This window comes from Narcine bancroftii, chromosome 5 (genome assembly GCF_036971445.1).
Source record: "Narcine bancroftii isolate sNarBan1 chromosome 5, sNarBan1.hap1, whole genome shotgun sequence".
NCBI lineage: Eukaryota > Metazoa > Chordata > Chondrichthyes > Torpediniformes > Narcinidae > Narcine > Narcine bancroftii.
The window spans coordinates 231,034,622-231,061,274 of NC_091473.1; the positions used below are offsets into that span (position 1 = coordinate 231,034,622).

At 54.0% G+C, this 26,653-nt stretch overlaps 1 protein-coding gene across 4 annotated transcripts in view; it reads left to right on the forward strand.

Annotated features, from left to right (window-relative positions):
* Window positions 1-800: 800 nt before the first annotated feature.
* The window catches only part of LOC138765024 (protein phosphatase 1 regulatory subunit 12A-like), a 207,937-nt gene continuing 182,084 nt past the window's right edge, over window positions 801-26,653 (forward strand). For 3 of the 4 annotated variants that reach the window (XM_069941647.1, XM_069941649.1, XM_069941651.1), the window contains exon 1: window positions 801-1,095. In XM_069941647.1, coding sequence (XP_069797748.1) covers window positions 844-1,095 — 252 coding nt within the window. In that variant the 5' untranslated portion in view covers window positions 801-843. Of the gene's footprint in view, window positions 1,096-3,597; window positions 3,634-26,653 lie in introns of those variants that run through there. The other variant, XM_069941648.1, reaches the window with a different exon arrangement.

A 26,653-nucleotide genomic window follows, 5' to 3' on the forward strand; every position in this document is an offset into this window, starting at 1 on the left:
GACCAGGGCCAGATGTTTGTGGTCAGCTACTCACCAATGGACCTGGATTATGCACAACTGCATATGCAGATATTAATCATTGGAATATTAGACAGCTAAACGGAAAGTGGTCAGATTCATCCAATTTCTTGTGGGCTAAATTCGATGTTCGCGATCTCCCTTTCAACTCGAATATGCTGTATTTGCAAATAACAAAGTAATTTAAGCAAACCATTAATCATTTCCTTTAGAAGCTCTTGCAGGATTTATTTTTTTTTTAAAGTTCCCAGTAGTCTACTTAAGATACAGAGAATCTTGGATATGAAATTGAGCATCAACAATTTGGTTTTACTGTATTATGAAAGGATGGACAGCATCTAACATCAGTTATTGGGGTATAAAGGTAAATCTACTGCATCAGCAAAAGTTCACGGACACAATTTGAGTGTTATTTAGTAAGTGAAAACTACAGCCAATGTGTGCAAAAGATTAGAGGTAAAGTGTGTACAAATTTAAATAAAAGACAGACACAGTCGTTGCACACAGGAACAAGGCGTGCACCCAGAGGCCCTCCAGACCTTGTGAACCGCAGCCTCCTCCGCCCACGGGGCGGCGCTGTTGACGGCAGGCGAACTCCTCGGGAGCATGAGCCGAGGTAAATAATTCAACCGAACTTGATGGTGAGAAAATCTTTGATTGGCAGGGCCCTTGCCCAATGGCCAGGGGACAGGCGCAGTTCCGCCCATGCGATTGGGTCTTCCGGGAGGCATGTTTCCCCACCCCTAAATGGGCGGACGCTGAGGCCAGAGTTAGGTAGAGAGGAGGCGGCAGCGGCAGTCGTGGGGAGGGGACTGTGATGGGAAGATGGCGGACGATAGAAAGCGGGCGGATAATGCGAAACATCGGCGCGGGGAGCAGCTGAAGCGGTGGCTGGGCTCCGAAACCGACCTGGAGCCGCCCATCTTCAAGAAGAAGAAGACGCGGGTGAAGTTCGACGACGGCGCCGTGTTTCTGGCCGCCTGCTCGAGCGGCGACACCGAGGAGGTGAAGCGGCTGCTGGACCGCGGGGCTGACATCAACTACGCCAATGTGGACGGGCTGACGGCGCTGCACCAGGTACTGCGGGGAAGGCTGGAGGGGAGGGGAGGGGAGGCGAGGCGAGGCGAGGCGAGGGGGGGCGTCTCTGCACCCCCCAGTCCCCATCCTGGGTGGGGAGGCGAGAGTGACCGGCTGAGCCCCTCTCCTTCCTTCCTTCCCATTGCACGGGTTGCAACAGGAGCTCCTTACTGATCCATCATCTGAGCACCCGGGGGGGGGGGGGGGTTAGGAGAAGGAGGGGGTTGTAGGAGGCGGAGGGGGGGTTAGGAGGAGGGGGGGTTAGGAGGAGGGGGGGTTAGGAGGAGGGGGGGTTAGGAGGAGGGGGGGTTAGGAGGAGGGGGGGTTAGGAGGAGGGGGGTTAGGAGGAGGGGGGGTTAGGAGGGGGGTGAGGAGGAGGAGGGGGGTGAGGAGGAGGAGGGGGGTGAGGAGGAGGAGGGGGGTGAGGAGGAGGAGGAGGGGGGTGAGGAGGAGGAGGAGGGGGGTGAGGAGGAGGAGGAGGGGGGTGAGGAGGAGGAGGGGGGTGAGGAGGAGGAGGGGGGTGAGGAGGAGGGGGGAGGAGGAGGAGGGGGGTGAGGAGGAGGAGGGGGGGTGAGGAGGAGGAGGGGGTGAGGAGGAGGGGGGGTGAGGAGGAGGAGGGGGGGTGAGGAGGAGGAGGGGGGGTGAGGAGGAGGAGGGGGGGTGAGGAGGAGGAGGGGGGGGTGAGGAGGAGGAGGGGGGGTGAGGAGGAGGAGGGGGGGTGAGGAGGAGGAGGGGGGGTGAGGAGGAGGAGGGGGGGGAGGAGGAGGAGGGGGGGGAGGAGGAGGAGGGGGGGGAGGAGGAGGAGGGGGGGGGGAGGAGGAGGAGGGGGGGGGGAGGAGGAGGAGGGGGGTTTGCATTCTGATGCGGCAGTAGGTCTCTCTCTCTCCTTGTCACAGGGCTTCTATTTGTCACCCTGCCTCTTTCGTTTTGGCTCCTACCCTGACACTTAATAAATGTTTTCCGACCTTCATGAAATTAAGCGATTTTTGTATTTCTAGATTAATTTGGGCACCAGGCATTATACGATTAAGAAGTGTTCTTTTTTTTCCCTCCCCCAGCGAGCATCTAAAATTGAAAAGCTTGCACACGGCAGTAAATCAAAGAGTTATACGAGGAACCCGTTGTTAATGCATAGTTATGTTTTGCTTGTTGGTATACAGTTACCAGTTAAGATGCAATGGTGTTTGATTTAGACAACTAAGTAATTCTGTAACGATGCATTCTGGACCTATTACTGCTTCTTTACCCCGCTGGTTTGCTTCCCCGGTGATGCCCTTCACGCAGAGCTTTGAGTTGTAGCAGTTCTCCTGATCGTTGAGCTACTGTATAATAATTTTTACAAGGGTCATGTTGGTAATGAATGGCATGCCAATCCGGCTACAGTGACTCTTGGAGAAATATGGGAAAATACTCGTGTGGCTTGAAGTCAAATGCCCGAATAATGGTATGTGACCTTAAGGGAAAATAGTATGTGCTACACTGCCAAAACTTTGTAATACAAAAACTTGTGCTTAATGGAGCAGAACTCCATTATGTTGCCCTGGATCCACATTTACAATCACCATAAACCACATGAATACTGTACAGCACCTCACGTATATTTTCATTGCCACTAAAACTAAATTTAACTGACCCATTTATTGAATACTGAGCTGTCAGTATTGGAGGGGTAGCAGCTGTTCCTGAACCTGCTGCTGTGAGTCTTATGGCACCTGTACCTTTTTTTCTGATGGTAACAGTGAGAACTGGGCATGTGCTGGGTGTTGTGGATCCTTGATGACTACCGCTGCACTCTGACGGCAGCGTTCCCTGTAGATGGTGGGCTGTGTCCACTTCTTTTTGGAGGGCTTTGCACTCAGGAATATTGGTGTTCCCATACCAGACCGTGATGCAGTCAGTCATCACGCTTTCCACCACACACCTGTAGAAATTTGCGAGGGTTTCTGATGTCCTATCAAACTTCCACAAACTCTTGAGTAAGCGGAGGTGCTGAAGTGCTTTCTTCACTATTCCATTAATGTGTTGGATCCAGGAACAATCCTCTGAGATAGTGACTCTAAAAAACTTAAATTTGGAAATGTAATAAGGCATAGTAATTATTTGATAGCATTTCCTGTATAAATACAGAAGCTTTGAGGAACCACAAGCTGAACATCATTATGACTCAAAAGGTGCAAAATGAGTATTGAGGATATGTTGGAATATTCTGGTGATGCACTTAATTCCTAGGGGGGTAAAATAGGTTCATTATATTGCATTGTTTTTAAGATGTGTGGCAAGTTCTATATTTATTACAAAAGTACATACCTAAGCATGAGGCCTCTCTTGGATGTATCGGCAGTTTTTCCCCTCTGTTGTGTCAGAATTGAGGAATTTATCATTGTTACAGTAACCTGTTGCTGTTACAATTAAACATACTCTCTTTTACCAGAATACTATCTTTGTACTTTAATGTGTTACAGTTTACTGGAGAAGATTAGATTCTTTTCAAGGTCTTTATATGGAAATCAGCTGCTCTTCAGAAAAGCATGTTAAAAGGTTAGGCAATAATATTATACTTTCTTTAATAATATCTTGCATGTCATATTTCTACTGTTGATTTGTCAGTCGTTCTGTACAGCCGTTCACTAACTATAAGGTTTGTGGAATAAGGAAGGGTTAAAGAGATGGGGAGATTGGGGAGAACAGTGGAATTCAAGGTTTGGAGTTGGTGGGGAAAAAAGTCTTGTAGGAGTTGTTCAAGGGGTTATGAATTAAAGTGTGGTGAGTTTGTGGAAGTGGAATAAAGGCTGAAGGATTACTTTAAGGAGCTGGCTGTGGTTACTGTGGTTCACAACAATGCAGTGTGTCAGAGAAAGTGACTTGAATGAAGAGCATGCCTCCAACTGGGAGGGTGTGGCAGAGGACCCAGCTGTGACTGTCTTCCCAGTTGATGCAGTAACATTATATTCAAATCTTATTGTCACAGTATTGAAATAGACCAAATTTGTAACTTTGCATTTTGTTTCCCTTTTTATCCTGACATAAATTCTGTAAGAATGTATCTTTTTCCTTATTTCTTTTGGGTCGCAATTTGTTAGTTCTGTAAAGTCAAACTTTTGTAATCTGAACTGGAATCATCTTTATTGAATTTTGATAACAATAAAGAAGGTTTGTATGCAAATCAATTCTTAGAAGTATGTTGGTGAGTGGAATGACTAACTTCAAAACTAGCTGATAACCTCCTTTGGTTGAGCAATGAGGAAAGCTGATACGGTACTATTTTAATTCAGTAATGCATGAATAAACATTTGTGTTCATATTTCAGGTTCACTTGGGTTAATGCATTTAAAAAAGAACTGTGTATTGTGCATAGATGTATATGCCACAAAGATTCCATGAATTAGCTTCACTATCTGAAGTTTAACTTTTAAACTCAGCGGTGCACAAGTCTTGAGACTTTCATTGAGATTGCTTTCTTCCACTTATTTTTATGAAACGTTTAAGTTGGGATGGAGTGAGATTGTAAAGTGTACTTCCTACAACCTCATCTACATCTGGTGCTCCTGTTAATTGCTACCTCTGGTGAGACCAAGTGAAGGTTTGGAGACATTTTTGCAGAGCAGTGGCCATCTGAGATTCTGGTTGCTTACCATTCAGCTTCCCTTCCCAATCCTATACAAACCTATTCATCCTTGGTCTTTTCTGCTGTCAGGGTGAGGCTAATGTCAATGTCGTTTCTCTATTGTATTCTGGCTGGAGTGTCTACAAGTCCAATGACTTTTACAGTAAGTTAACATATCCCTTCTCCCTTCTTTCATGTCGCTTCCATTCTTCCCCTTTCCCTTCCACCCAAATTTCACCTGCATATTATTTTTCCTCACCTTCTCCATTGGTTCCATGTCTCTGATTTTTGCCTCTTCCTTTTAAGCTTCCATTTATATTACCAGGCTCCAGTACCAGAAGCCTTTGCCATTAATCACCCCCTTCTGGCCATCTTGTATGATTCATTTTCCTCCACCTGACTTCTCTCTCTCTCTCTCTCTCGTGCAGTTGACAGGGCTGTTGAAGCGCGGCCAGCCGTTCTATGAAATAGAACTGTGCAGACGGCGGGGCTGTCAGGGTGTACCTGTGCTTTAAATCATCTCAAGATAACTTATAATATCTAATACTATGTAACGTTATGTAAATAGTTGTTATTCTCTATTGTTTTCCCTAAGTTTGAACAGGCTGAAGCTCACTGTGGTAGATTTTCCCATGGCCTTTTATACAATGAGCATATATGTGCTTTATTCCCCCTATGATTTTGCTGCCCTGTGAGTATGTAATATGTCACTGGACATGTCGTTCCCCCCCCCTTTATTTCCAAGAGATCCACATGAATTATGGTTCAGTCTGAATCGGTTAACGGGTACTGCATGCCTGTTAAGTTGGCAGTGTGAAAGGGGCTTTTGATGGCCCTGGCTGAGTTCACAACTCTGTAGCTTGTTGGTCTGTGTCTTGGTACCTCCATACCTGTCAGTGATGCAACCAGTCATGGTACATGTGTAGAAATTTGCAAGAATCTTTGGCGACATACCAAATGTCCTCAAATTCCTCATGATCCAAGGGTGTATTATTTATGCCAGTATCTGGAGTCCACTGAAAAAGGTATGTTATTCCTATCAGATTTGCTACTTGTGTTCTTGAGTTCCACAGACTTCCACAGTGAGATTGTAAAGTGTACTTCCACAGTATTTGCTCGGAGTTGCTTCTATTAGGCAAGTCCCAGTGGAACGAAATATCAGATGATACCCATTCTAAATTCAGTTACTTTGGCCCTTAAAATACACAATGAATACTTAGAAAATAAATAGCTAAACAATTTGCTAGAGTGAGTTTACTTTCATAGAATAGAACATCACAGTACAGACCCTTTGGCCCAAGATATTATGCTGACCTTTGACTTACTCCACAACAATCTACTTCTATTCTACTCCACAGCCCTAACTCTCTTTTTACATCCATGTGCCTTTCTCTTAAATGTCCTTATTGGATCACCTTCCACCGTCATGCCAGGCTATGCACTCCAGGTAGTCGCTACTCTGTGGTGGGGGGAGGGGGGGAGGAGAAAAACCATGACAACTTGCCTCTGACATCTAACCTAATGCTTCCTCTGCTCAACTTAAGCAGATGTCCTCTGGTATTTGCTATTGTCATCCTGGGGAAAAAAAGGTGATGCTTTATTTTGAGAGTAATATAAAACTCAGTTTTGTGTCTAATTTCTTTTGATCCATATCAGAGGGCATTTTAACTAAATCAAAATTTAAGCTATCACTGTGAGATGTAACAAGCTACCTACAACCCACATATCTCTTGGGGTTGAGAATTTTTAGGTATGTTGACATGGAGGACAATAGATTTTTAAATTGGCCACTTGCCATCCAGAGTTCAAGTGGGGGGGGGGGTGGGGGGTGAAGCTGAGTCAGCGTCCATATCTTCTGAGTAAAATAAATTGTTAAAACTTTGATGAAAGCAGGAAATATTGTTGATACAAAATTGTTCGCCATGCACAAAGATATACAGAGCACATGGTTTGTAACATTTTTCAGAACTTGAAAGTTAGAATCATTTAGTAAGATTCAGAAATATAAAATGGGTAGAATGATGGATGTAATGGTTGGGGGGGTGGTGGAAATGAATTCAGAACTCGGCATATTATGTAATATGATATTTTCACATAATACTTAACACAAAAATAGATGCTGGGGAGAGATAAGGTGCAATTATTGAATTCTAGACAAAATATTACACCAGAGAGTCTAAAAAGGATAACAAAATGATATTAGCCAGGATTTAGCAGTTTAAAAGCATAATTATCAGAATTTGCTCTTGTTACACAATTGAAATGGGCACTGATTTGTAAATTGTGTTCAGCTAAAGATGGAAATCCAGTAGTTGCTACAAATTATTTCTAACAGCAATATTTAAATCCAGCTACCCAAATAATGGGTAAATTGATTTAACTTGTTTGTTCTCATAAGGACCGTGGTTTTAGTTTTATCGTGACAAGTCTTTTTTTTCCAAACTATTTATTGAAAAATTATTGGTAAACATACAAAATACACTTCACAACAACCTATATATATATATATATATATATGAAAAGAAAAAAACAAACAACCGCCCCCCCCCACCCTTCAGCCAGCTCTCTTAAGGAGAGCCAAAGAAATATATATTTAAAAAAAGAAATAAAATAAATCAAAGTACCTCTAAATGCATATATTCCAAATATAATGACCACTTATTAACAAAAAAGAATAATTATCATGCAAAACCTAAGTGATTTTATCCATAACAATACAAGCTTTCATTTCATTCTGCCATCACATTATACTAATCACTGTCTTATCCTTCCATGAACTTGCTATACATTTTCGAGCTACAGACAACGCTAAATATAGAAATGCGATTTGAAATTTATCCAACCCCAATCCCCTTAAAGAAATCACGTAACCCAGTAAAAAAACAGATGGATCTAATGGTAACTTAATCTTATGCAATTTTTCCAAAATTGACTTAATTTCTTCCCAAAATGGTTGTACATACATACATGACCAAACAGCATGTAAAAAAAATGTTTCAACACACATACCACATCTAAAATAGGAATCTGAATTACTAAAGCCATATTTTTTTCAATTTCTCAGGAAATTGAATATAACTGATGCAAAAAAATTATAATTAACCATTCCATATCGTGCATTTGTCAATCTAGTAACACTATCATGACACATATCCATCCAGTAACCTTCAGGATTTGTTTAAAAACAAAAGTTAAATAATTTTCCTATTTAAACTTAGATTTCTCCCATTCCAACTTATCCATATTATCTTGTAATACTTGATACATAACAGAAATATAACCCTTTTTAGGTATAGAAGAAATCAAAGACTCAAACTCTGGCAATACAGGTAAAACCATCTCTTTACCATACATTTTTTTAACCAGTGACCGAAGTTGATAATAAAGAAGCTTCAGCAATATCAAAATGCTCTTTCAATTGAATAAAAGAAAGAAATTGACCTTCTACAAAACAATCCTGCAATATTTTTATACCCTTAAAATCCTAATTCTTTAAATGACTATTAAACAATGAAAAAGGAATCCGTTGATTATTATATAATGGCGTTAAAATAGATAATTTACCTTTTGATCCAATAGTCTTTTTTTGTCCTTAACATCAATAAATGTTTTAATATCGGCACATCATACTCCCGTAATAAATCTTTGTTCCACCGAAATATAAATTGATGTACTGCAGTTTCAGAAATCCATGCCATCTCAACTTTAGCCCAAATCCATCAAACTACTAATAAATTTAAGTTGGGCTGCCTCATAATAATTCTGAAAATGAGGTAATTGCAATCCACCTAATGCGTATTTCCAAGTAAGCTTATTTAATGCTACCCCTTGGTAATTTACCTTTTCATAGAAATTCCCTAGTAGCTTTATTTAAATCCTGAAAAAAGTTCCTTGTAAGAAAACATGGTATTGATTGAAACAGATATTGAATAAGAGGAAAAATATTCATTTTAATACAATTAACCCGGCCAATTAAAGTTAACGGAAGGTCTTTTTACTTAATTAAGTCTGCTTTTATCTTTTTCAACAATGGAACATAATTTATATAAAAATTGATACTCTGTGTTCACAAATATTTAATTTTATCTGTCCATTTCAAATTAATAACATTTTTATAAACAATACAGGTAAAACTTGTACCAGTAAAATTTCACTTTTATCACAATTAACTTTATAACCAGATAATGATCCATACTGCAATAAACGTTCCTGTAAATGCGGCAAAGATTGTTCCAGATTTGTTAAGTATATCAAAACATCATCTACAAATAAATTAATCTTATACTCTTCATCCAAAACTCTCATCCCTTGTATCTGCTCATTTTGCTGTATTGATTGAGCTAACGGTTCAATGACCAATGCAAATAGGGCTGGTGACAATGGACAACCCTGTCGAATAGAATGCGTTAATTTAAATAACGACAAAATTTGTCCATTTGTCACCACTCTAACAGTTGGGTTTCAATATAAAGCTTTAACCCAGCCAATAAAAAGAGGGCCAAATTTAAACTTTTACAAGATCTTAAATAAAAAATTCCATTCAACCCTATCAAAAGCTTTTTCAGCATCAAGTGCAACCACCATTGGATGGTTGGGCTGCCTTCGGTATGCATTAGTCAAACAAATTAGTCGAAGAATATTATCCGAAGCATATCTATTTTTAATAAAACCTGTTTGATCTACATGTATCAATTTAGGTAAAAATTTAGCAAGCCGATTTGCTAACAATTTAGCTATTATTTTATAGTCCACATTCAATAAAGAAATAGGTCTATACGAAGACACTTTGAATGGATCTCTATCTTTCTTTGGAATTTCAGTAATTAAAGCACTAGAACAAGATTCTGGTAACTCATAATGTTCAGTCACTTGTTGTAACACCTCCCCAAACACCGAAGATAAATCTTCATAAAAAACTTTATAAAATTCCACCGAAAACCCTTCGTCTCCTGGTGACTTACCATTAGCCATTTCCATTATAGTGGTCTTAATTTCTAAATCTGTGAATGGAGCTTCCAAATTTATAATATCCTCTTCATCTAATGCTGGTAAATTTAATGTAGATAAAAAAGAATCAATAGATCCATTATCCTGTTTCCCCTCAGAAGTATATAATTTTTATAAAATGAATAAAACTGTTCATTGATTTCCTGAGGTTTATAGGTTGAATCCTTTTTAACAGTATTAATAACCCTTGAGGTTTGCTCCTTCTTTAACTGCCACGCAAGTACTTTATGCAACTTCTCACCCCACTCATAATATCGTTGCTTGGTTCAATTAAGTAAACATTCAAATTGATAAGTCTGTAATGTATTATATTGCAATTTCAATCTAGTCAAAGCTATCTTCTGATCTTCTGTTACTCCCTTCTGAAATTCCTTCTCCAATTCATCAATCTGCTTTTCTAATTTAATACTTTCAGCCATATACCTTTTCTTAACTTTAGTAGCATAACTAATTATTTGTCCTCTTAAATAAACCTTTAACGCATCCCATACTACAAATCTACTTTGAACAGAGTTAACATTTTCTGTTAAGTAAAGGTCAATCTGTTTCTTAACAAGAACAATAAACTCAGGATTTTTCAACAACATTGTATTGAACCTCCATCTATAAGATGGACATAACACCTCCGAACTTTCATAAGAAAAAAATAATAAAGAATGATCAGATATTACTCTACTTGTGTAATCTGCCTGCAACATCTTTCCCTGTAAATATGGCGACATAAAAATAATCTATTCTAGAAAAGGAATCCTGCCTAGAAGAATAAAAAGAAAAATCTTTCTCTATAGGATAAATCCTTCTCCAAATATCTACCAAATTTAAGTCTTTCATTAATGCCCCTATTTGTATAGCCATTTTTGATTTTCTAATACATTTTGGGGATTTATCCATTAATGGATCCAAAACACAATTAAAATCTCCCTCAACTAGAATATTTTCATTAGCTTGACTTAATAACAAAAAAGCATCTGAAATAAAACCTTCATCGTCCACATTAGGTGCATAGATATCAAGTAAAGACCAAAGTTCATTAAAAATTTTACAATCCACTTTTAAAACCCTCCCAGCATTCCCCTCTATGGTCTGTAACTCAAAAGATAAATTCTTATGAACTAAAATCGCTACACCTTTTGCCTTAGAGTTAAATGAAGAAAAAAAAACATGACCAACCCAATCTCTTTTCAATTTCAAATCTTCTTTTTCAGTCAAATGTGTTTCTTGTAAAAAAAAAGCAATATCAATTTTCATTTTCTTAATTTAAGCTTTCGCTTAATTGGATTATTTAATCCTTGAGCATTAAAAGTTGCAAATTTCAAACTTTCTTCTTCTTTCTTTTTTCTTTGGCTTGGCTTCGCGGACAAAGATTTATGGAGGGGGTAAGAAGTCCACGTCAGCTGCAGGCTCGTTTGTGGCTGACAAGTCCGATGCGGGACAGGCAGACACGATTGCAGCGGTTGCAAGGGAAAATTGGTTGGTTGGGGTTGGGTGTTGGGTTTTTCCTCCTTTGCCTTTTGTCAGTGAGGTGGGCTCTGCGGTCTTCTTCAAAGGAGGTTGCTGCCCGCCAAACTGTGAGGCGCCAAGATGCACGGTTTGAGGCGTTATCAGCCCACTGGCGGTGGTCAATGTGGCAGGCACCAAGAGATTTCTTTAGGCAGTCCTTGTACCTTTTCTTTGGTGCACCTCTGTCACGGTGGCCAGTGGAGAGCTCGCCATATAACACGATCTTGGGAAGGCGATGGTCCTCCATTCTGGAGACGTGACCCATCCAGCGCAGCTGGATCTTCAGCAGCGTGGACTCGATGCTGTCGACCTCTGCCATCTCGAGTACTTCGACGTTAGGGGTGTAAGCGATCCAATGGATGTTGAGGATGGAGCGGAGACAACGCTGGTGGAAGCGTTCTAGGAGCCGTAGGTGGTGCCGGTAGAGGACCCATGATTCGGAGCCGAACAGGAGTGTGGGTATGACAACGGCTCTGTATACGCTTATCTTTGTGAGGTTTTTCAGTTGGTTGTTTTTCCAGACTCTTTTGTGTAGTCTTCCAAAGGCGCTATTTGCCTTGGCGAGTCTGTTGTCTATCTCATTGTCGATCCTTGCATCTGATGAAATGGTGCAGCCGAGATAGGTAAACTGGTTGACCGTTTTGAGTTTTGTGTGCCCGATGGAGATGTGGGGGGGCTGGTAGTCATGGTGGGGAGCTGGCTGATGGAGGACCTCAGTTTTCTTCAGGCTGACTTCCAGGCCAAACATTTTGGCAGTTTCCGCAAAGCAGGACGTCAAGCGCTGAAGAGCTGGCTCTGAATGGGCAACTAAAGCGGCATCATCTGCAAAGAGTAGTTCACAGACAAGTTTCTCTTGTGTCTTGGTGTGAGCTTGCAGGTGCCTCAGATTGAATAGACTGCCATCCGTGCGGTACCGGATGTAAACAGCGTCTTCAATGTTGGGGTCTTTCATGGCTTGGTTCAGCATCACGCTGAAGAAGATTGAAAAGAGGGTTGGTGCGAGAACACAGCCTTGCTTCACGCCATTGTTAATGGAGAAGGGTTCAGAGAGCTCATTGCTGTATCTGACCCGACCTTGTTGGTTTTCGTGCAGTTGGATAATCATGTTGAGGAACTTTGGGGGACATCCGATGCGCTCTAGTATTTGCCAAAGCCCTTTCCTGCTCACGGTGTCGAAGGCTTTGGTGAGGTCAACAAAGGTGATGTAGAGTCCTTTGTTTTGTTCTCTGCACTTTTCTTGTAGCTGTCTGAGGGCAAAGACCATGTCAGTGGTTCCTCTGTTCGCGCGAAAGCCGCACTGTGATTCTGGGAGAATATTCTCGGCGACACTAGGTATTATTCTATTTAGTAGAATCCTAGCGAAGATTTTGCCTGCAATGGAGAGCAACGTGATTCCCCTGTAGTTTGAGCAGTCTGATTTCTCGCCTTTGTTTTTGTACAGGGTGATGATTTGGACGTGGAGGGGGGAGGACGTGGAGGGGGAGGACGTGGAGGGGGAGGACGTGGAGGGGGAGGACGTGGAGGGGGAGGACGTGGAGGGGGAGGACGTGGAGGGGGAGGACGTGGAGGGGGAGGACGTGGAGGGGGAGGACGTGGAGGGGGAGGACGTGGAGGGGGAGGACGTGGAGGGGGAGGACGTGGAGGGGGAGGACGTGGAGGGGGAGGACGTGGAGGGGGAGGACGTGGAGGGGGAGGACGTGGAGGGGGAGGACGTGGAGGGGGAGGACGTGGAGGGGGAGGACGTGGAGGGGGAGGACGTGGAGGGGGAGGACGTGGAGGGGGAGGACGTGGAGGGGGAGGACGTGGAGGGGGAGGACGTGGAGGGGGAGGACGTGGAGGGGGAGGACGTGGAGGGGGAGGACGTGGAGGGGGAGGACGTGGAGGGGGAGGACGTGGAGGGGGAGGACGTGGAGGGGGAGGACGTGGAGGGGGAGGACGTGGAGGGGGAGGACGTGGAGGGGGAGGACGTGGAGGGGGAGGACGTGGAGGGGGAGGACGTGGAGGGGGAGGACGTGGAGGGGGAGGACGTGGAGGGGGAGGACGTGGAGGGGGAGGACGTGGAGGGGGAGGACGTGGAGGGGGAGGACGTGGAGGGGGAGGACGTGGAGGGGGAGGACGTGGAGGGGGAGGACGTGGAGGGGGAGGACGTGGAGGGGGAGGACGTGGAGGGGGAGGACGTGGAGGGGGAGGACGTGGAGGGGGAGGACGTGGAGGGGGAGGACGTGGAGGGGGAGGACGTGGAGGGGGAGGACGTGGAGGGGGAGGACGTGGAGGGGGAGGACGTGGAGGGGGAGGACGTGGAGGGGGAGGACGTGGAGGGGGAGGACGTGGAGGGGGAGGACGTGGAGGGGGAGGACGTGGAGGGGGAGGACGTGGAGGGGGAGGACGTGGAGGGGGAGGACGTGGAGGGGGAGGACGTGGAGGGGGAGGACGTGGAGGGGGAGGACGTGGAGGGGGAGGACGTGGAGGGGGAGGACGTGGAGGGGGAGGACGTGGAGGGGGAGGACGTGGAGGGGGAGGACGTGGAGGGGGAGGACGTGGAGGGGGAGGACGTGGAGGGGGAGGACGTGGAGGGGGAGGACGTGGAGGGGGAGGACGTGGAGGGGGAGGACGTGGAGGGGGAGGACGTGGAGGGGGAGGACGTGGAGGGGGAGGACGTGGAGGGGGAGGACGTGGAGGGGGAGGACGTGGAGGGGGAGGACGTGGAGGGGGAGGACGTGGAGGGGGAGGACGTGGAGGGGGAGGACGTGGAGGGGGAGGACGTGGAGGGGGAGGACGTGGAGGGGGAGGACGTGGAGGGGGAGGACGTGGAGGGGGAGGACGTGGAGGGGGAGGACGTGGAGGGGGAGGACGTGGAGGGGGAGGGCGTGGAGGGGGAGGGCGTGGAGGGGGAGGGCGTGGAGGGGGAGGGCGTGGAGGGGGAGGGCGTGGAGGGGGAGGGCGTGGAGGGGGAGGGCGTGGAGGGGGAGGGCGTGGAGGGGGAGGGCGTGGAGGGGGAGGGCGTGGAGGGGGAGGGCGTGGAGGGGGAGGGCGTGGAGGGGGAGGGCGTGGAGGGGGAGGGCGTGGAGGGGGAGGGCGTGGAGGGGGAGGGCGTGGAGGGGGAGGGCGTGGAGGGGGAGGGCGTGGAGGGGGAGGGCGTGGAGGGGGAGGGCGTGGAGGGGGAGGGCGTGGAGGGGGAGGGCGTGGAGGGGGAGGGCGTGGAGGGGGAGGGCGTGGAGGGGGAGGGCGTGGAGGGGGAGGGCGTGGAGGGGGAGGGCGTGGAGGGGGAGGGCGTGGAGGGGGAGGGCGTGGAGGGGGAGGGCGTGGAGGGGGAGGGCGTGGAGGGGGAGGGCGTGGAGGGGGAGGGCGTGGAGGGGGAGGGCGTGGAGGGGGAGGGCGTGGAGGGGGAGGGCGTGGAGGGGGAGGGCGTGGAGGGGGAGGGCGTGGAGGGGGAGGGCGTGGAGGGGGAGGGCGTGGAGGGGGAGGGCGTGGAGGGGGAGGGCGTGGAGGGGGAGGGCGTGGAGGGGGAGGGCGTGGAGGGGGAGGGCGTGGAGGGGGAGGGCGTGGAGGGGGAGGGCGTGGAGGGGGAGGGCGTGGAGGGGGAGGGCGTGGAGGGGGAGGGCGTGGAGGGGGAGGGCGTGGAGGGGGAGGGCGTGGAGGGGGAGGGCGTGGAGGGGGAGGGCGTGGAGGGGGAGGGCGTGGAGGGGGAGGGCGTGGAGGGGGAGGGCGTGGAGGGGGAGGGCGTGGAGGGGGAGGGCGTGGAGGGGGAGGGCGTGGAGGGGGAGGGCGTGGAGGGGGAGGGCGTGGAGGGGGAGGGCGTGGAGGGGGAGGGCGTGGAGGGGGAGGGCGTGGAGGGGGAGGGCGTGGAGGGGGAGGGCGTGGAGGGGGAGGGCGTGGAGGGGGAGGGCGTGGAGGGGGAGGGCGTGGAGGGGGAGGGCGTGGAGGGGGAGGGCGTGGAGGGGGAGGGCGTGGAGGGGGAGGGCGTGGAGGGGGAGGGCGTGGAGGGGGAGGGCGTGGAGGGGGAGGGCGTGGAGGGGGAGGGCGTGGAGGGGGAGGGCGTGGAGGGGGAGGGCGTGGAGGGGGAGGGCGTGGAGGGGGAGGGCGTGGAGGGGGAGGGCGTGGAGGGGGAGGGCGTGGAGGGGGAGGGCGTGGAGGGGGAGGGCGTGGAGGGGGAGGGCGTGGAGGGGGAGGGCGTGGAGGGGGAGGGCGTGGAGGGGGAGGGCGTGGAGGGGGAGGGCGTGGAGGGGGAGGGCGTGGAGGGGGAGGGCGTGGAGGGGGAGGGCGTGGAGGGGGAGGGCGTGGAGGGGGAGGGCGTGGAGGGGGAGGGCGTGGAGGGGGAGGGCGTGGAGGGGGAGGGCGTGGAGGGGGAGGGCGTGGAGGGGGAGGGCGTGGAGGGGGAGGGCGTGGAGGGGGAGGGCGTGGAGGGGGAGGGCGTGGAGGGGGAGGGCGTGGAGGGGGAGGGCGTGGAGGGGGAGGGCGTGGAGGGGGAGGGCGTGGAGGGGGAGGGCGTGGAGGGGGAGGGCGTGGAGGGGGAGGGCGTGGAGGGGGAGGGCGTGGAGGGGGAGGGCGTGGAGGGGGAGGGCGTGGAGGGGGAGGGCGTGGAGGGGGAGGGCGTGGAGGGGGAGGGCGTGGAGGGGGAGGGCGTGGAGGGGGAGGGCGTGGAGGGGGAGGGCGTGGAGGGGGAGGGCGTGGAGGGGGAGGGCGTGGAGGGGGAGGGCGTGGAGGGGGAGGGCGTGGAGGGGGAGGGCGTGGAGGGGGAGGGCGTGGAGGGGGAGGGCGTGGAGGGGGAGGGCGTGGAGGGGGAGGGCGTGGAGGGGGAGGGCGTGGAGGGGGAGGGCGTGGAGGGGGAGGGCGTGGAGGGGGAGGGCGTGGAGGGGGAGGGCGTGGAGGGGGAGGGCGTGGAGGGGGAGGGCGTGGAGGGGGAGGGCGTGGAGGGGGAGGGCGTGGAGGGGGAGGGCGTGGAGGGGGAGGGCGTGGAGGGGGAGGGCGTGGAGGGGGAGGGCGTGGAGGGGGAGGGCGTGGAGGGGGAGGGCGTGGAGGGGGAGGGCGTGGAGGGGGAGGGCGTGGAGGGGGAGGGCGTGGAGGGGGAGGGCGTGGAGGGGGAGGGCGTGGAGGGGGAGGGCGTGGAGGGGGAGGGCGTGGAGGGGGAGGGCGTGGAGGGGGAGGGCGTGGAGGGGGAGGGCGTGGAGGGGGAGGGCGTGGAGGGGGAGGGCGTGGAGGGGGAGGGCGTGGAGGGGGAGGGCGTGGAGGGGGAGGGCGTGGAGGGGGAGGGCGTGGAGGGGGAGGGCGTGGAGGGGGAGGGCGTGGAGGGGGAGGGCGTGGAGGGGGAGGGCGTGGAGGGGGAGGGCGTGGAGGGGGAGGGCGTGGAGGGGGAGGGCGTGGAGGGGGAGGGCGTGGAGGGGGAGGGCGTGGAGGGGGAGGGCGTGGAGGGGGAGGGCGTGGAGGGGGAGGGCGTGGAGGGGGAGGGCGTGGAGGGGGAGGGCGTGGAGGGGGAGGGCGTGGAGGGGGAGGGCGTGGAGGGGGAGGGCGTGGAGGGGGAGGGCGTGGAGGGGGAGGGCGTGGAGGGGGAGGGCGTGGAGGGGGAGGGCGTGGAGGGGGAGGGCGTGGAGGGGGAGGGCGTGGAGGGGGAGGGCGTGGAGGGGGAGGGCGTGGAGGGGGAGGGCGTGGAGGGGGAGGGCGTGGAGGGGGAGGGCGTGGAGGGGGAGGGCGTGGAGGGGGAGGGCGTGGAGGGGGAGGGCGTGGAGGGGGAGGGCGTGGAGGGGGAGGGCGTGGAGGGGGAGGGCGTGGAGGGGGAGGGCGTGGAGGGGGAGGGCGTGGAGGGGGAGGGCGTGGAGGGGGAGGGCGTGGAGGGGGAGGGCGTGGAGGGGGAGGGCGTGGAGGGGGAGGGCGTGGAGGGGGAGGGCGTGGAGGGGGAGGGCGTGGAGGGGGAGGGCGTGGAGGGGGAGGGCGTGGAGGGGGAGGGCGTGGAGGGGGAGGGCGTGGAGGGGGAGGGCGTGGAGGGGGAGGGCGTGGAGGGGGAGGGCGTGGAGGGGGAGGGCGTGGAGGGGGAGGGCGTGGAGGGGGAGGGCGTGGAGGGGGAGGGCGTGGAGGGGGAGGGCGTGGAGGGGGAGGGCGTGGAGGGGGAGGGCGTGGAGGGGGAGGGCGTGGAGGGGGAGGGCGTGGAGGGGGAGGGCGTGGAGGGGGAGGGCGTGGAGGGGGAGGGCGTGGAGGGGGAGGGCGTGGAGGGGGAGGGCGTGGAGGGGGAGGGCGTGGAGGGGGAGGGCGTGGAGGGGGAGGGCGTGGAGGGGGAGGGCGTGGAGGGGGAGGGCGTGGAGGGGGAGGGCGTGGAGGGGGAGGGCGTGGAGGGGGAGGGCGTGGAGGGGGAGGGCGTGGAGGGGGAGGGCGTGGAGGGGGAGGGCGTGGAGGGGGAGGGCGTGGAGGGGGAGGGCGTGGAGGGGGAGGGCGTGGAGGGGGAGGGCGTGGAGGGGGAGGGCGTGGAGGGGGAGGGCGTGGAGGGGGAGGGCGTGGAGGGGGAGGGCGTGGAGGGGGAGGGCGTGGAGGGGGAGGGCGTGGAGGGGGAGGGCGTGGAGGGGGAGGGCGTGGAGGGGGAGGGCGTGGAGGGGGAGGGCGTGGAGGGGGAGGGCGTGGAGGGGGAGGGCGTGGAGGGGGAGGGCGTGGAGGGGGAGGGCGTGGAGGGGGAGGGCGTGGAGGGGGAGGGCGTGGAGGGGGAGGGCGTGGAGGGGGAGGGCGTGGAGGGGGAGGGCGTGGAGGGGGAGGGCGTGGAGGGGGAGGGCGTGGAGGGGGAGGGCGTGGAGGGGGAGGGCGTGGAGGGGGAGGGCGTGGAGGGGGAGGGCGTGGAGGGGGAGGGCGTGGAGGGGGAGGGCGTGGAGGGGGAGGGCGTGGAGGGGGAGGGCGTGGAGGGGGAGGGCGTGGAGGGGGAGGGCGTGGAGGGGGAGGGCGTGGAGGGGGAGGGCGTGGAGGGGGAGGGCGTGGAGGGGGAGGGCGTGGAGGGGGAGGGCGTGGAGGGGGAGGGCGTGGAGGGGGAGGGCGTGGAGGGGGAGGGCGTGGAGGGGGAGGGCGTGGAGGGGGAGGGCGTGGAGGGGGAGGGCGTGGAGGGGGAGGGCGTGGAGGGGGAGGGCGTGGAGGGGGAGGGCGTGGAGGGGGAGGGCGTGGAGGGGGAGGGCGTGGAGGGGGAGGGCGTGGAGGGGGAGGGCGTGGAGGGGGAGGGCGTGGAGGGGGAGGGCGTGGAGGGGGAGGGCGTGGAGGGGGAGGGCGTGGAGGGGGAGGGCGTGGAGGGGGAGGGCGTGGAGGGGGAGGGCGTGGAGGGGGAGGGCGTGGAGGGGGAGGGCGTGGAGGGGGAGGGCGTGGAGGGGGAGGGCGTGGAGGGGGAGGGCGTGGAGGGGGAGGGCGTGGAGGGGGAGGGCGTGGAGGGGGAGGGCGTGGAGGGGGAGGGCGTGGAGGGGGAGGGCGTGGAGGGGGAGGGCGTGGAGGGGGAGGGCGTGGAGGGGGAGGGCGTGGAGGGGGGAGGGCGTGGAGGGGGAGGGCGTGGAGGGGGAGGGCGTGGAGGGGGAGGGCGTGGAGGGGGAGGGCGTGGAGGGGGAGGGCGTGGAGGGGGAGGGCGTGGAGGGGGAGGGCGTGGAGGGGGAGGGCGTGGAGGGGGAGGGCGTGGAGGGGGAGGGCGTGGAGGGGGAGGGCGTGGAGGGGGAGGGCGTGGAGGGGGAGGGCGTGGAGGGGGAGGGCGTGGAGGGGGAGGGCGTGGAGGGGGAGGGCGTGGAGGGGGAGGGCGTGGAGGGGGAGGGCGTGGAGGGGGAGGGCGTGGAGGGGGAGGGCGTGGAGGGGGAGGGCGTGGAGGGGGAGGGCGTGGAGGGGGAGGGCGTGGAGGGGGAGGGCGTGGAGGGGGAGGGCGTGGAGGGGGAGGGCGTGGAGGGGGAGGGCGTGGAGGGGGAGGGCGTGGAGGGGGAGGGCGTGGAGGGGGAGGGCGTGGAGGGGGAGGGCGTGGAGGGGGAGGGCGTGGAGGGGGAGGGCGTGGAGGGGGAGGGCGTGGAGGGGGAGGGCGTGGAGGGGGAGGGCGTGGAGGGGGAGGGCGTGGAGGGGGAGGGCGTGGAGGGGGAGGGCGTGGAGGGGGAGGGCGTGGAGGGGGAGGGCGTGGAGGGGGAGGGCGTGGAGGGGGAGGGCGTGGAGGGGGAGGGCGTGGAGGGGGAGGGCGTGGAGGGGGAGGGCGTGGAGGGGGAGGGCGTGGAGGGGGAGGGCGTGGAGGGGGAGGGCGTGGAGGGGGAGGGCGTGGAGGGGGAGGGCGTGGAGGGGGAGGGCGTGGAGGGGGAGGGCGTGGAGGGGGAGGGCGTGGAGGGGGAGGGCGTGGAGGGGGAGGGCGTGGAGGGGGAGGGCGTGGAGGGGGAGGGCGTGGAGGGGGAGGGCGTGGAGGGGGAGGGCGTGGAGGGGGAGGGCGTGGAGGGGGAGGGCGTGGAGGGGGAGGGCGTGGAGGGGGAGGGCGTGGAGGGGGAGGGCGTGGAGGGGGAGGGCGTGGAGGGGGAGGGCGTGGAGGGGGAGGGCGTGGAGGGGGAGGGCGTGGAGGGGGAGGGCGTGGAGGGGGAGGGCGTGGAGGGGGAGGGCGTGGAGGGGGAGGGCGTGGAGGGGGAGGGCGTGGAGGGGGAGGGCGTGGAGGGGGAGGGCGTGGAGGGGGAGGGCGTGGAGGGGGAGGGCGTGGAGGGGGAGGGCGTGGAGGGGGAGGGCGTGGAGGGGGAGGGCGTGGAGGGGGAGGGCGTGGAGGGGGAGGGCGTGGAGGGGGAGGGCGTGGAGGGGGAGGGCGTGGAGGGGGAGGGCGTGGAGGGGGAGGGCGTGGAGGGGGAGGGCGTGGAGGGGGAGGGCGTGGAGGGGGAGGGCGTGGAGGGGGAGGGCGTGGAGGGGGAGGGCGTGGAGGGGGAGGGCGTGGAGGGGGAGGGCGTGGAGGGGGAGGGCGTGGAGGGGGAGGGCGTGGAGGGGGAGGGCGTGGAGGGGGAGGGCGTGGAGGGGGAGGGCGTGGAGGGGGAGGGCGTGGAGGGGGAGGGCGTGGAGGGGGAGGGCGTGGAGGGGGAGGGCGTGGAGGGGGAGGGCGTGGAGGGGGAGGGCGTGGAGGGGGAGGGCGTGGAGGGGGAGGGCGTGGAGGGGGAGGGCGTGGAGGGGGAGGGCGTGGAGGGGGAGGGCGTGGAGGGGGAGGGCGTGGAGGGGGAGGGCGTGGAGGGGGAGGGCGTGGAGGGGGAGGGCGTGGAGGGGGAGGGCGTGGAGGGGGAGGGCGTGGAGGGGGAGGGCGTGGAGGGGGAGGGCGTGGAGGGGGAGGGCGTGGAGGGGGAGGGCGTGGAGGGGGAGGGCGTGGAGGGGGAGGGCGTGGAGGGGGAGGGCGTGGAGGGGGAGGGCGTGGAGGGGGAGGGCGTGGAGGGGGAGGGCGTGGAGGGGGAGGGCGTGGAGGGGGAGGGCGTGGAGGGGGAGGGCGTGGAGGGGGAGGGCGTGGAGGGGGAGGGCGTGGAGGGGGAGGGCGTGGAGGGGGAGGGCGTGGAGGGGGAGGGCGTGGAGGGGGAGGGCGTGGAGGGGGAGGGCGTGGAGGGGGAGGGCGTGGAGGGGGAGGGCGTGGAGGGGGAGGGCGTGGAGGGGGAGGGCGTGGAGGGGGAGGGCGTGGAGGGGGAGGGCGTGGAGGGGGAGGGCGTGGAGGGGGAGGGCGTGGAGGGGGAGGGCGTGGAGGGGGAGGGCGTGGAGGGGGAGGGCGTGGAGGGGGAGGGCGTGGAGGGGGAGGGCGTGGAGGGGGAGGGCGTGGAGGGGGAGGGCGTGGAGGGGGAGGGCGTGGAGGGGGAGGGCGTGGAGGGGGAGGGCGTGGAGGGGGAGGGCGTGGAGGGGGAGGGCGTGGAGGGGGAGGGCGTGGAGGGGGAGGGCGTGGAGGGGGAGGGCGTGGAGGGGGAGGGCGTGGAGGGGGAGGGCGTGGAGGGGGAGGGCGTGGAGGGGGAGGGCGTGGAGGGGGAGGGCGTGGAGGGGGAGGGCGTGGAGGGGGAGGGCGTGGAGGGGGAGGGCGTGGAGGGGGAGGGCGTGGAGGGGGAGGGCGTGGAGGGGGAGGGCGTGGAGGGGGAGGGCGTGGAGGGGGAGGGCGTGGAGGGGGAGGGCGTGGAGGGGGAGGGCGTGGAGGGGGAGGGCGTGGAGGGGGAGGGCGTGGAGGGGGAGGGCGTGGAGGGGGAGGGCGTGGAGGGGGAGGGCGTGGAGGGGGAGGGCGTGGAGGGGGAGGGCGTGGAGGGGGAGGGCGTGGAGGGGGAGGGCGTGGAGGGGGAGGGCGTGGACCTGTCCTCGGGCCTGCGCAAAGGAGCTTTTAGGTGGAGTGCAGTGCGCGCAGTACTGGCCCCACCCTTTACACCCATGGTTCGTGTGCCGTGGCCAAGCAAGCTGGGACGTGGCAGCGAGGTCCTTGGGTCGTAGGTTTTATATCGGAGTGGCCTTCTCCTATGCAGGTTTCTTACCCGGGCTGGAGGGGCCTGCCTCCCCTCCTAGGTCGGTCCATACTGCCCGGACCGGGGCAGTTTCAAACTATACATTTAATAAACTATTAATATAAACACGTAATATAAAAAAAGTGCTCTCCTGTTAATAAACAAAATCTACTGTCCCTCCCCTAATGTTATAAAAAGGTTAATATAAAAAGGAATGCAATAATTCCCCCTGAAAAAGAAAACCACCTAAAGGTAGTAATTCCCTAAAAAAAACTGGGTGAGGAACACCCCACCAGTGGCAGATGACTATCAAATATATCAGTGCTATCCACCTACCCCCAGCCAGAAATACAATGTATATAATAATGAAATTCAACATCATTAATATATTCAGCCCTGGGACTCCAGTCCCAGAGATTGATTCGAATCTTCAACATCACTAGGACCATCTGTCAAACCCTCCTTCTTCCCATCTTTCCCATTCTTCCCATTTCCATGCCCTTCTTTTAGGTAACGACGGTGAAATTCTTCCCTGACCACGTAAATCCGGTAACGAATTAGCGAAAACGAATGCATCATGGTCATTCTCAAAAAATTGAGACTGATAATTGCCATAAAAAACCTTCAACACTGCAGGGTATCGAAAAACAAACTTGTATCCTTGCTGCCACAGCACATCTTTGGCCGAATTAAACTCACGTTGACATCTCTTGACTCAAATCAGCATTAAAAAAACTCTATTATTATGACTCATCATTGGAGCTTGACTTGGTCTTGCCTTCTGTACCGCAACCGTAAAATCATTTCTCTATCCTGATAATTCAAGCACCAAATTAACACTGCTCGTGATGGTTGACCCGGTAACGGTTTCCTCCTCAATGCTCTGTGTGCCCTTTCCAGTACCAAACTACCCGAAAAGAACTCTTTACCTAACATCTCAGGAATCCACTCCTTAAAACATTTTATCAGATCCGCATCTTCTATATTTTCTGGAAGGCCCACAATTTTTACATTATTTCTCCGGCTTTGATTTTCCAATGAATCAATTTTTAAAAATAATTCTCTCTTCTGAATTCCCCAATCGACAAACAAATCTTCCACATTTTCTATTTTTTCTTTATTACATTGAACTTGCTCTTTACATTCAGAAAAAGCTGTCTCAGATCTTTAAAAAATTTTCCTGTACCACATCTACTGAATCAAGGCATTTATTAACATCTCTCTTAAGTATAGATAAATCTTCAGATATTGTAGATTGCATTTGAGTTATTTGATGAGGCATAGGTCATGTCTCCAGAATGGAGGACCATCGCCTTCCCAAGATCGTGTTATATGGCGAGCTCTCCACTGGCCACCGAGACAGAGGTGCACCAAAGAAGAGGTACAAGGACTGCCTAAAGAAATATCTTGGTGCCTGCCACATTGACCACCGCCAGTGGGTTGATATCGCCTCAAACCGTGCATCTTGGCGCCTCACAGTTCGGCGGGCAGCAACCTCCTTTGAAGAAGACCGCAGAGCCCACCTCACTGACAAAAGACAAAGGAGAAAAAACCCAACACCCAACCCCAATCAACCAATTTTCCCTTGCAACCTGCAACCGTGTCTGCCTGTCCTGCATCGGACTTGTCAGCCACAAACGAGCTTGCAGCTGATGTGGACATTACCCCTCCATAAATCTTCGTCCGCGAAGCCAAGCCAAAGAAAGCGTATCCATATATCAAGCAATACCTTCCAATACAGTAAAAATAGAGTTCAAAGTTCCAGTGCCACATCTTGAGACCCACCTTCTTCAAGCTCCTCCTCCAGTTGTTTCTGTGAACTAGCTGTATATGGTAAGTCCTCTTCTTGCTCCCTCCTTGTTAAGACTTTCTCCGTGCGACTACGGGTTTGGCCATCCGACGACGGCACCCTGACTACATCGGGGCAGCGCTGCTCGGGCCCCCTCTCAGCTCACATGCGTTCCAACAGATCCTGGACCCTGGAAGCACCATGCATGCCCGGCAGAGTGAGGGACTGTGCAGGGGCGGCTTCCAACTCCCTCCTGCGTGTCCCCGACTCCCCCGACGGCATCGCGGGCCCAAGGATTCCATGTTCCATCAGATCGACCGCGCACCTGACTTCGCCAATGCGTGGGTCGTCGGTTGATTTCCTCAACAAGCCGGCGCCATCTTGCGGGAAGAAGTCCGGCGTCGGCGTTACATTGAACCTGGCTAGTGTCCTCTGTGCCTTGGAGGCTCCCGATGGCAGCTCCATGGTTCCAGCTGGACAAATAGGCCTCAGTTCTTCAGCACTTTTTAAAAAGTCGTTTTTTCTGTAGTTGAACCTTAGAATTTTTTTTAATATTAGCCACCATTATAGAAAACTAATGTACTTAGAAGCAGAAATAAAACATTTATATATGTAGATTATAGTTTAAAAACTGATATTTAAAATAAACTGGCTGGGGAGGATTAGGACCGCACGTCTGCCCTCTACGCCATCTTGCCACGCCCCCACTTTATCGTGACAAGTCCACTGAACATGAATATAGCACTGTGAAGCAAGCAGAAGTGCAGAGTATTGTGTTACAGAGAAAAGGTTCAGTTTAAACAGTGCAAGGCAACATGTTTACTAATGAGAAACTGTCTTTGAATATGGTGAGATGCATATTTTCTATGATGTGCGTCTTCTGCCCAGTTTTAAAAGAAAATTAGTTTTAAAACTTGGTGAATTTTACTTTCTGGGATGTATGAGAATAGCTCAGTGAAATTTATTTAACAAATTTGAAGCTGCTACTGGGCTGGACACCAGAGATTTTGGGGAAAATGGTAGTCCAAACCAAAGAGGTCCAATCATCTTTTGGGGGAAGGGTGGTGGAGTGTGTATCCTTTATTTACCCCAGATAAATGTAGACAATTATTCCTGAAAATGTGAAGTTTGTTAGGATAGGGTTGAAGACACAAAAATGAGGATAAAGGGATTGGAGTTGAGAAAATCTGCAGATGCTGTGATTATAGTTCACAACAATGCTGGAGAAACTAAGCAAGTCACACAGCAATCTTCGTGCAGCAAAGTTAAAATGCGTAACTAACTTTTCAGGCCTGAGACTTTCAAGCAAGCAGGCATATAAATTAAATAGGGGAGGTGGGGGGGGAAGGTCCATAGGCAAGAGGACACAGGTGGATATGGGTGGCAGGGCATGAGAAAGAGCTGAGGTATTAGGGGGCATGTATGGAAAGGGAAGGGGTGGAGAGTTTGAGGAAAAGAGACAGAGTGGTGGGGATGAAACAAGGGAGTGGCCTAATAGAAGCCAGAGAAGATGACGGTAATACCATCCAGTTGGAGAATGCCCAGATGGAATATTAGGTGTTACATCTCCAATTTATGGGTCCTTGGTTTGGCAGTGCATGAAATGTGTTGGAGTGGAATTGAAATTGTGACTGGGAGATCCCCGCCATTGTCCCAGCCAACCAGTCTCGAGTCATCCAATCCTTGAAAATCTTTTCTGCATCCTTTCCAGTTTAATGATGACTTCCTTAAAGTTTGGAGACCCAAGTTGCACACAATACTCCAAGCATGGTCGAGCGATAACAACTTATGCCATTTTCTGTATTAAATGCTCGGACTAATGAAGTTGAGCATACTCTATGCTGCTTTCTTCTCTATCCTTGTGCAGAAATTTCAGGGACTCTGGCAGAAATTTTGAAAATATCCTTAGCCACAGGTGAGGTGCTGGTGAATTGGAGGGTAGCTCATGTTGTTCCATTGTTTAAAAAGGTGCCAAAACTCAACCAAGAAATTATAGGCTGGTGAGCCTGACATCAGTGGTAGGTAAATTATTGGAAAGTGTATTTGGATAGCCAGGGACTGATTATAGATAATCAATGTGGTTTTGTGCATGGTAAGTCATGTTTAACCAATCTGATAATTTTTAAGGAGGTTACCAGGAAAGTTGATGAAGGAAAGGCTGTTGTCTACATGGACTTCATTAAAGTTTTTGACTAGATCCCACATGGGAGGTTAGTCAGGAAGGTTCAGATGCTTGATATTAACAGTAAGGTAGTAAACTGGATTTGACATTGGCTATACAGGAGAAGCCAGAGAGAGGTAGTAGATCATTGCTTCTCAAACTGGAGGCCTGTGACTAATGGTGTGCCTCAGGGATCAGTGCTGGTGCTTGTTGTTTGTCATGTAATCTAGATGATATTGTGGTAAATTGGATCAGCAAGTTTGCAGATGACATAAAGATTGGAGGTGTTGTGGATACCGAGAAGGGTTTTCGAAGTTTGCAGAGATCTGGACCAGCTGGAAAAATGGACTGAAAAATAGCAGATGGAATTTAATGCAGACAAATGTGAGGTGTTGCATTTTGGAAGGACAAACCAAGGTAAATGGTTGGGCACTGAGGAGTGCAGTAGAACGGAGGGATATGGGAATACAGATACATAAAATTCCCTGAAAGTGGCATCACAGGTAGATAAGGTTGTAAAGAGAGCTTTTGGTATATTGGCCATCATAAATTAAAGTATTGAGTATAGGGGTTGGGATTGTGGTGAATCTCTGCTAAGCTGTCTGTCTTCCCTTTGGCTAGCCTTGCTGTACTAACATTGGCTGGCTGTGCATTATTTCTACTATTAAAGACACTCCCCTTGGGTCTAGCTGTGTATGCACCCATTGTCTTTCATTATTGTACTGTGAGTTTCTGCTAATAAAAGCCATGATTACTGTTTGACCCCATCGTCTTTGCCCACTTCATCAATTGGCCCTTCAGGGATGTTATGGTAAAGTTGTGTAAGACATTAGTGAGGCCAAATTTGGAGTCTTGTGTGCAGTTTTAGTCACCTAGCTGAAGGAAAGGTATCAATAAGCTTGAAAGAGTGCAGAGAAGATGTACTTGAATGTTGCCTGGACTTCAGGAATGGAGTCACTTGGAAAGGCTAAACAAGTTAGGACTTTATTCCCTGGAGAGTTGAAAAATGAGGGTAGATTTCAGGGAGATGTACATGAATGTAAGTAAGCTTTTCCCACTGAAGTTAGATGAGATACAAACCAGAGGACATGGGTTAA